At 38.3% G+C, this 11,783-nt stretch overlaps 1 protein-coding gene across 1 annotated transcript in view; it reads left to right on the forward strand.

The window, feature by feature from the left end:
• The first annotated feature begins 6,655 nt into the window (after positions 1-6,655).
• Positions 6,656-11,783, forward strand: part of NR4A3 (nuclear receptor subfamily 4 group A member 3) — a 35,913-nt gene continuing 30,785 nt past the window's right edge. The window contains exons 1-2 of the mRNA XM_072412058.1: positions 6,656-7,498; positions 9,640-9,769. Coding sequence (XP_072268159.1) covers positions 6,656-7,498; positions 9,640-9,769 — 973 coding nt within the window. The remainder of the gene's footprint in view (positions 7,499-9,639; positions 9,770-11,783) is intronic.

Here is an 11,783-nt window from a genome sequence, read left to right on the forward strand (position 1 = left end):
TGCCAAAAAAATATGATCACTTTTTTCGCATTAAAAAACTGACAACATTAGAACGCTACGGGGGTTAATGCATATTGCGCAACTGTTATGTTCATAATTATTTACTGTTTTGTGAATTTTGATGTCCTTTAACCTTTTAGGTCAAAGTAAGTTTTAATTAAAAAAAATATACATATACTGAAAAATGGTAAAATTCAAAGCAAGCTATAGGAGTGGGAGTAACTAGACTTGGAACACTGTCTTCCTGTCAACCTAGCTTAGGGAACTTTCCTGTTTCTTGAAACTATTAGCAAAGCATTTCTACTCCTTGTAATAAAATTATAGGTTCCCGGCATAATAGTACTTTCATTCATTGTTAAACAAAACACTACAGCAGATGTTTTGCAGTCTTCAAAATTTTTACACCAGGTAAAATAAAAGACTAAATGTAAAACAGGCTGTTTCCTGGAATAAGATTTATACTATAAATAATTCGAACTCTGGGTCATATTGTTATATTTAGTATGTCATGCTTTATAAGAGGACAGCCTTAGAAGTGTCTTAGAAGGGATTTTGTGGTATTTAAATTAAAACTAATTCTAAAACTAAAATTCTAAAACTATTTTGGAAACGTGGCAACTTTTGCAACTACCTTTATCAGGAACTCAAATAGAGAATATTTAGGCAGTCATAATATTGGGGTTTGTCAACTATTCTTGGTCCCTAGCTGCCATTGCTCCTGATTCTGTAGGTATGTTTCTGGGGTCTGTCTGTTTTTTTTTTGTCTCCCAACAGAAATACTTCTGATTTAGGCATCTATTTATGAACTACAGAAAGAGTTTTGTTGACCAGTTGGTGTATTGTCAAGTTTATCTATGTGTTAAGGTGCGTACACACTTCCAATTTTTATCGTTCCAATCGAACGACGAACGATCGATTGGGCAAAAAATCGTTGGTAAAAAAGTATCTATTGTGTGTACAATATCTATGAACGATCGTGTCGTTAACTCTATGTGCAGGATCGGTGCTATACGATCGTTCATATATATCGTGCATGAACGTTCGTCGTTCGTTTTCCAACGATAATAATTGGAAGTGTGTATGTAGCTTTAGTGGACATTAGCATCATACAGTTTGTTAGCTTATTGGTGCTACTCCTAATTTTTTTTAAGTTTTCCGGGGTGACTAGCCTCATGTTCTAACCTCATTTCTATCTGCCATTACTCCTACTATTCTATCAATGATCAATATTTTTCTTAATAACCTTTATTTATAAAGCATCACCATATTAGCAATGCTGTACAAATAATAGGGCTCGCAGATCACAAACGTGCTTACTAGACAAGTACATTGTAAGGAACAGAAGAGGACACTGCCCAAAAGAGCTTACAATTTACATAATCTATGTAAAAAAAAAAGAAGCAGTAAATGAGGAGGAGTAGGAAGGGTGGATTGTAGAGGTGTGAGTCCAGTTAGTGGAATATCAGAGAAGAGAATGCTGCAGTAGTCTAGGTGAGAGTTGATAGGAGTGTGTACCAGGAGTTTGGTGGCCTCTGGTGACAGTAAGGGGAGTATTCTGAAGGTGCTGAGCAGGTGGAATTGTCAGAACCCAGCAATGTTCTGAATGTGGGAAATGAAGGAGAGTGCAGATTCTAAGGTAAAAACAAGACAATGTACCTGGGGGCTGGTCTAAATACCCATTTTATTAACAGAAGGCTGTCAAGGGGAGATTTTGAAGGTTGAGGAGGGGCAAATGACGAGTGCTGAAACCTGTCATCCATCCATGATGGAAAGGATGATAAGCAGCTTGAAAATTTACTCTGCACAGAGGAGACTAATCAGGGGTAGACATGTAGTTTTGTGTGTTAGCTGCATACAGATGGATTTGTAGGTAAAAGGGGAATATAAGTTTCCCAAGGGAGATAGTGTGCAGAAAGAAGAAAACAGGTGCAAGGACTGACCCTGGGGAGGGGTGGTGGGGTAGGGGTTACCATTGAAGGGAACCTGGGTCAAATTGTCAGATAAGTGAGCCAACAGGCAAAGGGAGAAGTGTCATCAATACTGATAGAGTTTAGGATATGGAGTAGAAGAGGCTGATCAACTGTGTCAAAAGCAGAGAAAAGAGCTAAGAGGAGAATATAAAAGTTACTTTGTGACTTTGCTCTGAGAAGGCCATTGGCCACCTTTGCAAGAGCTGTTTCTCACAGTCTGTGAAGTGCAGGCCTCCATAGAAGCTTGGATGTTCAGAGATTTACAGTGTAAAATGTTCTGGATAGAGGTTAGCTTGTTGCACACAAATCTGATATACCGAGGGTGTGGCTAGCCATGGAACTGAACCCACGCTTTCTTTGAGCATTCCGGACACCGATTGAACATTCCTTAACCTGTGTGGCTTCGGGGGATGGAGAGCGGATGTCAGCTTTTTGCAAGCCGTCTGCATCAGCTGACGCACAGGCACCTGCACACTGTATTTTATTGGAGCCATGTCTAGAATCGGGAACCCGACTCCTTCCAAGATGGTGACAGCCAAGAGTGCTGACAAGACTGTTGCCACATTTTCTGCTTCTCAGGGGACTTCAACCAGAGGCTTGAAAGCCTCCCTTACCAGTTCTGCAGTCTGCTCCACACCTGGTGCTTGGGGCAACACAGATCTTCCTGTAGCTGGAGGATACTACAAAAAGCAGATCTTCCAATACAGTGCTGCACTTCCAGGGGGATCCAGACCAGTCCACCTTGCGCAAGGAGGTAGATGAAATGAAATAGCAAATTGTAAGTACAAACAAGGAAGTACTAACTCTCACTAAACGTAAGAGGTTGAAACTAGTTTGACTTCCCCTGAGATGTTCCAATCCATGGTCCACCAATGTTTCACCAAGCAGGAGCTCAATACCGGTGGGGCCATTCCTTCCATCTCCAGATCTTTAATGGGAAACAATTTTCCACTCTTCGCAAGCCAGATGAGCCTCAAAAACCATTCTTTACCTGACTGGCTCAACTTCTCTGAGGATGAGACTGCTTACTGACCACCAGGACAAATAACCTGTAGGAAATTCTGTGCAGTTGGCGGAATCCTGACTGTAGATCTTTTCTCCCTACATCTTCCACCAGATCCATATCCTTTACTTAGATTTTACTATCACTAGAACTTTAACTGTTGTTTGTATGCCATTTTCTTTGCTGTTTCATATTGCTTATATTTCATGCTGATGGTAACTTAATTCAGGTTCTTTAAGGCCCTCTGCTTGTTGTTTGACCTAAATTATTGGAGTTAGTTTAGTGTGTATGGTTGAACATCCAGGGCTCGCCCAGGTGCTATACCATTTTGTTTTCTTTAGTCCTGAAGTGGGTACTTTTTATTCCCATGTTTTCTTTGCTGTCTAATCATCTAATGATTGTGTCACAAGTTATGGGGATTTAAAATTCACATACTCTGCCCTCACAGATTTACCCATAGTTACCATAGCCTATCATCAAATTCTAAATCCAAGGGATATTTTACTCTCCTGTGCCCTCCCATGGCAATAAGTGGATTTACAGAGTGACCCCCATGGTAGATAAGTGTCACAGATCCCTGCAGGACCAGGGGACTTGTGCACCCTTCAGTATCACCCACCTTGAACTCCCCTGCTGTCAGCACCAGCTCTGCTTAGGGATCACCGACTCGGCTCACCTCCTGGTCTAGGTCATTTGACTCCCAGTCAGCTGCTCGATTACCTCAGGGGAGTAGAGTGTTCTGTAGACGTGCTCCCCCTGCTGGTGGAGGTGTGAACACCACCAACCTCTCGTCTCCAGCATCCCCTCTGGTGGTAGGATAGGATGGTAGCAGGTCACATGGGCTCATCCATCACCTGACCTCCCCTTTAAAAGGAAGTGATTGGCAACAGGAAATTGCCTGAACAAGGAGTTCCTTTGACTCTGCTCCCAGGTTCTTGTTGTTCCAGTTTGTGTCTCCTGTTCCTGATTGTTCGTGTACAGACCCCAACTTGACCTTGACTATTCCTGATCACTGCCTGGCCTGACCTTTGGCTTGTGCTCTCTGTTTCACGTTCCTGCACCTCACCTGATTCCTGTGTGTCAGCAGTCACCTGCCTCTGCGTGCACGGGGGCCGCAACCTGGCAGTTGCCCACAGAGTAACATCCTTAACACCAGAGTCTCAGATGAAGACCGGGCAGCTGCTTAGACTCAGTGCCCCACGCACGTCACTGCCAACTGAGTTGGTGACACGGAGGGTCCACCATCCTGCCGCCTTGCAGCACTGTGACAATATGTGTTTGTAAAAGGGGTAAGTCAGCAACATAATTTTACCTGTTTTTGGGTTCCCAACCTTAACCAGCTTTCTTTCTTAGAAGAAGCCCTCATACCAACTAAAATAATTCCCTTTGGGTACTGTGGTGATCGGTGGAGACCTTAATGTTGCATTAGACCCTCCTTTAGATGTCTCCAGAGGGGCATCTCACCTTTCCTGCACTACCCCAAATAAAATTAAGAAATTGCTTTGCATTTCCAGTTGAAACATTGATTTTTTCTCAACCAATGTGAACTCCACTGACAACCCCTTATCACTTTGGGAGTCCCATAAATGCAACATGGTTCTAGGATTAAGAAAAAGTACCAGAGACAGGTTGATGATTTGCTTTCCAGGGTGGCCTAGTTAGAGTTCCTAAATAAACTCTACTAGCAGCACATGCAGCAGAACTGTTTACTGTGAGGGGATCTCTAACCTCTCTATTATAGCAGAGAGTTAAAGCAACCCTGGCTAAATGCCACTGTAGTTTCTATGAATTTGTTGACAAACCTGGTAGAATCTTGGCCAAGGTCCTCTATAGGCAGCAAGCCCAGTCTGTCACCATTACCTTGTCCTCGCCAGGCATCTCTCTCCTGCGCATGCAGGCAGTTCTGACTCTGGGTGTGCCTACACTACCAAGCTTTATCAGATTCGCCCAACCTGATGGCCAATCAGAAAATAGCCCTTTTTAATCATCCCTGGCTATTTAGCTAGCTTAGACATAGCACTCAGCGTTTGTGGAATGTGTCTCCACTTGTCCTGAGCCCCTAGTTCTGTTGAGCTAGTTCCTGTACACATGTTGCTTGATTCAGTGTTTTCTTCTGTCCAGCATCTGTGTTAACCCCTTGTTGCTCAGTCTGTTGTCCCATTCCCTTGGTGTCACTTGTGCTCCTGTTGCTTCCAGTGTCTCCTGTGTTCCCTGTGTCTGCAATAGCCCCTGTATCCCTGGTGTCTATTTCCTGGATCCCTGGTATTTGACCCCTGGCTTGTGACCTGACTTCTATTGCTTGCTGCCTGCCTTGACCCTGACCTTCATTGACAATTCTTCTGCCTTGTTGTTTGGTATCGTTTATCTTTCTGCCCACCCTGGTGTGCCCAAGGACCGCAACCTGGCGGTAACCAGCAGCGCAACATCCTCACCACTAGAGGCTCTGGAGAAGACCTGGTTTCTGCTTAGACTCTGCACAACAGTTTTGTGTAAGCCGTAGCGCTCCCTAGTGGCCCTGTTTCCCTAGCATGACACAGACGTTTGTACCTACAGTGAAAAATTCCTGCAGTCAGAAACAGTGCAAGCTTTTTGCTTTTTTTATAACGATGTACAATTTATACTCCCAGATGACCCATCAGTAACCCAATTTAGGCATCAATGTATCACTTTATACGTGGAAACATTGGGTATGACAAGTTTACCTGAGGGCATGGTGGAGGGATTGGAGGCCCCTATCACTCCAGAGGAACTGTCTATAGCTATTTCTACATCTAGAGAGATGAATTGTAAGTTCCTCTCCAGATGCACAGAACTTTGGAGTTTGCATAGTCATTGCATTCAATCTGCTGCATTCCTAAAACATTGTAACATTCATTTGGAGAGACCCATTTTTTGTTCGTTTTTTTTAATTGAATAATGACGTTGACATAGGAGGAAATTCATGTGCCAAAAACTGGGTGGGCTCCAAATATATCTATGAGAACAAAATATTGATATGTCATTTTTTTTTTACAAATACTACGTAATTCTTTACTATGTCATTTTTTTCATGCTTTTGTTTGTTGGTGGAAAATCAAAATATATGTCAGGTAGGTTAAATTATATAGATAATGACATTTTATTAGCTTGCAGGAAAACAATTTAAAAGGAAATTTTGTAATTTGATAATATTTTCTTAATTTTTACAGGTTGTTTTTTATTTATTTTTTTACTTTCCCATAATATCTTCATACAAAAGCATGTAGTATAGAATGGTTCACAATATCAGAAACATTTACTTTGGAGCCATATGAGCATGAGACAGGGATTTGAGCCCTATATGACTTTAGAGCAGTGTATCTGTTCTGAATAGAAAATGGCCAAACAAATTATACTGGGCAGCAATAAAAAATACTTGATGTCAGCTAACACAACCTGGTGACTGCATAGATTAAATATGTACCATTCAAAAGCACTATTTATTTACCAATAAAACAACATAGCAAATAAATGATATAGAGCCATTTTATCTAACTTCTTGTGGCAATTGTCCTGGTATGAAAATAAAAACTTTTCTCACTTTGAAAAAACATAAATCTGCAATATTAGTGTTTAGAGTGTTTAAAGTGTTTGCAACATGATATATTTTACATTTTCACAGTAATAGTTTTTAGAATTTTGTAATTTTATTTCATTCACAGATATGCCCTGTATACAGTATAATCCTGCACCATCTGGTTCCACTTACATTACCCAAGTTTTGGGTCATGCTTCTGATTTCAGTTCAGAAATGGTGAATCCTGCAAATACAAAGTGTAACATGGAACTACGGAGCCCAGAGATTACTGCTTCCACAACCACATCTTTGCCAAACTTTAGTACTTTTATTGATGGATATACAGGAAGTTATGAGTGTAAACCATCTTGCTTGTACCAAATACAGGCATCTGGACAGAGACCATTAATAAAAATGGAAAATCCTAATGTATCTAGTTACCAAGGATCAGCTTCACAGCAAACAGAGGATGCACTGCCAAGCACTTCAGTGTATTTTAAAACATCTCCACCATCAACTCTAACTACATCAGGATATTCAGTTCACAAATCACCACAGTGGGAAGACACTCAAGCTTTGACGGGTACACATTCTTGCATGATTCCTAGTAACTTGATGGACACCCCACATAGAACTCTTTCTCCACCTTTTCCAATTTTCCGATTTAAGATTTCTCCTCCTAATGCTCCACTGTATAACCCTCAGGTGTGCTATGAATCTCATAACATGCCAGCAGGAATTCCAGGAGACTCAGCACAAATATCAGCAGAGTCCTTGTTGTTTAATTTACCTGTGGCAAAGGTGTCAAATCTTGTATTTTCGCCTCTTGCAACTGGCCGAGCTATTGACATGATAGGTAAGGGCAGTATTCCATCACCACCCAGCGGAAGCTCTTCAAGTGGGGAGGGATCATGCGCAGTGTGTGGAGATAATGCGGCCTGTCAGCACTATGGAGTTAGGACATGTGAGGGATGTAAAGGCTTCTTTAAGGTAAGGTAACCAACAATATAAACTATCTTATGCAACTATACATGTATGTATATTGTAAAATCCTTTATTTCAATGTATGTATCAGGATACATTTGTGTACTAAAAGTCTTTACATAATTTTTTTACTAAAGGTATCATTAAAAGCATCATGTTTTGTACTCCAGAAGATAGAAAAATAGTGACTATTACCTATTCATGAAGGTAGTGCAGTATAACACTCTCTTACCGGACTCCTAAAACAACTAAATGATATATACATAGCTGAAGGGAAGAAGGTGTAATAAAATAAATTAAGGGTAACTACTTGGTAAGTTTTATTTATTTTACTTTTTTAAACTTATACAAGGTTCCCTGGCTAAAGCTACAAGCAAATGAAATGATCATTTTTCTTTGCAAAAAATTGCAAAAACAAATAAAAACACTTGTTTAACTTTGCAATGGAATTAGAGTATTTCCTAAAGCATTAAGCCCCACTTGCCCCAACTGTAACCTGTAATTGTGGATACTCAGTCGGTCACATAAGTAATTTGTATTTCTAAATACATAGTATAGACTATCCATTACACAACAATTTAGTAGTCATGGAAATTTACAACACTGCTATTTATTACCTGTAAAAATATAGTAAATATAAAATATAACACATATTTAAAATTTTTATCAGATGCTACAGTATGCATTTTTGATTTGGTCGTCAGTGTATGAAGCTTGTATGAAGTTTTCTATGACTCCACCCAATATTTCATGAATCAAACTAAACTAGCTAAAGGTAACTGTGCTAAAGTGTAAGCATACTTTTGTCTCCAAAAGAACCCTTCTATACATGGAACTTTTCCAAAGTTATTGTTAAGCCTTAGCCCTTCTTGGCATTAAACCACCATTTAAGCAGAACTAAATGTTAAAATAAAAAAAAAATATATATGCTTCATTGCAGAAGGGGCAGACAATGTCCTCTTTAAATCAAACGCTCCTGTCATTGCTTTGTCACAGAGGCTGCCATCTTCATCTGGTCCTTTTTTGGGTTGCAGGTCTTTAGCCATCTAGATTGGCCAGGCCTGAATTGTGTAACTCCCGCATATCCCCCCAGACTTCCAGGATACCTAGCATTGTACAATGAGCTGCGCATGCACAGCTCAGTGTACTTCAGAAAAAAAGATTGTGAATAAACAGGTAAGTATGTTTTATTGCATAAGGGACATAACCTGTCCCCCCAAAAACACCACACAACATAAAATAAAAATAAAAGTACACATTTTAGTGCACCAAACATTGCCCAGTGCCCTTATTTACATTTTTCCTACTATTATCCCTAAACTTTTGACATTTTTTGATAAATTATTTTTTTTTTTTTTTTATATAAATTACATTGTTGTTGTCTAATATTTCATTATTTTTTATAATTATTATTTATAATTATTATATTATAATTTATGATTATAATATAATAAATAAATATAATTATCATTCCCGGGAGTTAATCCTAAGAATTACAGGCCCACAATATGAACAAAAATTTCTTTGCAAAAAATTAGGATCACTTTTTGCATCAGAAAACTTGAATTAGAACGCTAGGGGGGTGAAGTTGGCTATTTTATTCAGCTGCAAACTAGGCTCACCAAATCATGCTTTGTACCGGAGGTCTGTGCTTAAGTATACTAGATAATAGTAGCACAAGGTTAATAATGCTGTTCACCTGCATGTCTATGTCCTGCGTCCTGAACTTCTTCTGGTATAGAAATGTTCCTAATTGTAAAAACAAAAGATTTTTATGTATTTAGAATGATTGTGTATCTTCTAAAAAAACATAACGTATAATAATAAATATAGTGTTTGCAAAAATGAAAACTGTTTGTAAACAGAAAATACCTAATAGTAAAATTAAATGAGCAGCAATTTCATATATATTTGTATTACGTCATTTTTATGTGTCTGAATCTTTTGAAGTCTTCACGATTATTACGATAAGCACAAATTGGCTCTATTTCATTAAATATTGCTATAGGCTATTGCAATAGGAGGATCGATTTCACCTAATAATGCAAATTGTATTTTGTTTATGCAGTGATAAATTACCTGTCTTGTGCTAGCATCTTATTTTGTTTTTCCAGCAATTCAAAGTATTCTCTTGTATATATTTTTAGAGAACAGTGCAGAAAAATGCAAAATATGTATGTCTGGCAAATAAAACTTGTCCAGTGGACAAAAAGAGAAGAAACCGCTGCCAGTACTGCAGATTTCAAAAATGCCTCAGTGTTGGCATGGTTAAAGAAGGTAAGATATTTTACTTAACATACATGTAAGAATATTAGCAAAACCTTGAAGTCCTATCTATTATCATGTATAGTTGTATATATGTATAGTTCCGGTATCTTGCCATAGTAGTGTGTCAAAGGTTAAAATCACATTTTTTGGAACTTCCTTCTAAGGAATTGTTGGAACTGATATTCTTCAAATTTAAAAACGAAAGCAGTTAATCTATTATGCATTGATTAAAAACCATTAAATCCTTTTTATATAGAGCCTAACTATCTAAATGTGTATTGACATTAACCCCCCAGAGTCCAATCAGGGTTCCTCAACTTTTCACAGTGCTGCCAGTCAAACACTTAACATGCTTACAGAAAAAGGAAAGAACAAAAAGAGCGCTGCTCCTTTACTGTCCAATCAAATGTTGGTATGAGTCCTTGTATTGCTTAACCACAGTAAATTATTCAGGGTGGGCAAGGACTTGCTTGTGCTGCCTGGCAGGAGTGCTACATTTTACGTCAGGCTAAGAAGTATTAAAAATCCTTTAAAAGTTATATAATATTAAAATTATTAAAAATAACTTGAGCAACTCAAAAAAAAACTGATGACATTTTGAATTTTGTAATTTTGTATTTTCACTAAACTGGATTTGACGATACTAGAATGGCAATATTAGCAGGCAGCTCTCTATGACTGGGAGGGATTATTGTCCTCAAAGAACACAACACAAACGTGTTCTACACAAACACGCTGTGAAATATATTTCAATGGGTAATAGGTTTAAAAGGCAAAAATGAACAGCTCACAGCTGATATTAAAAAAAGCCATAAAGAATAAGAAAGGCATTCCCAAAATGTTAACATGAAAGACACCTTTAACATTTGAAAATTAAAAAGAATGTAACAAAAGCAGTAAAAAAGAAATCAAATATGCAAAACTTCAAAATAAAAAATAGAGTACAAAATAAAGTAAGGCACTCCCCCCCCCCAAAAAAAAATGAAATTTATTAATAGCAAAAAAATCAGGTCTGAACATGTAGGCCTTCTTGAAGGGAGTCTTGGGGTTGGTGACTGGGGATAAAGAAAAGGCAAATTTACTAAACAGTTTTTTTTAGCTCAGTGTACACAAAGAAAAATGGTGGAACTCAAGTCCAAAATGTAAATAGCCATGTCACAGACTTAAACAAAAAATGGATATGATTGAGCAACAGATTGATAAAATTAAGGTTAATAAAGCATTAGGGTCTGATTGATTACATCCACGTGTCCTCAAAGGGCAGAGCTCAGTTATTTCAAAGCCACTGTTTCTTATTTTTAGAAACTCTTTAATCACTGGCATGCTACCAATGGATTGGTGTAAAGCCAATGTACCTATCTTTGAAAATTGAGAAAAGTCATTACCAAATAACTACAGACTGGTAAGTTTAACATCTATAGTTAGTAAGATTGTCCTGGATTGTTTGATAAAGAACCACATGGAGTAGTTTCTGCTAGAAATTAATATTATAAGTGATAGTCAGCATGGATTCAAGAAAATCCGAAGTTGTCAAACAAATTTACTCTCTTTTTGAGAGAGGAGGAAGTAAACAGGTGGACAGTAGAGTAGCAGTTGATATATTGTACTTGGACTTTGCTAAAGCATTCAACACAGTATTAAACAGATGGTAATATACAAATTATTGTCTAGAGGCTTAAAAAATTCATCATGGACTGGCTTAAAGACCACATCCAGAGAGTAGTCATTATTGATTCATACTCTGAGTTGTCTAAGGTTATTAGCAGTATATCCCATAGTTTAGTGCTGGGACTATTTAACATCTTTATAAATGATATAGATTTTGAGATTAAAAGTACCATTTTTTTCACATGACACCCAACTATGTAATGGAATTATAATCTACAAGAAGACCTGGATGTACTGTTTGATTGGTGTACAGGGATGGGCAACCAAATTAATCCAAAGGAATGGAGGAGCTCAGCTATAAGGAGAGATTAGCTGAACTGAATCTATTCTCCCTTGAGAAGAGACATTTTTTTTT

This window comes from Pyxicephalus adspersus, chromosome 5, assembly GCF_032062135.1.
Source record: "Pyxicephalus adspersus chromosome 5, UCB_Pads_2.0, whole genome shotgun sequence".
In the NCBI taxonomy this organism is placed as follows: domain Eukaryota; kingdom Metazoa; phylum Chordata; class Amphibia; order Anura; family Pyxicephalidae; genus Pyxicephalus; species Pyxicephalus adspersus.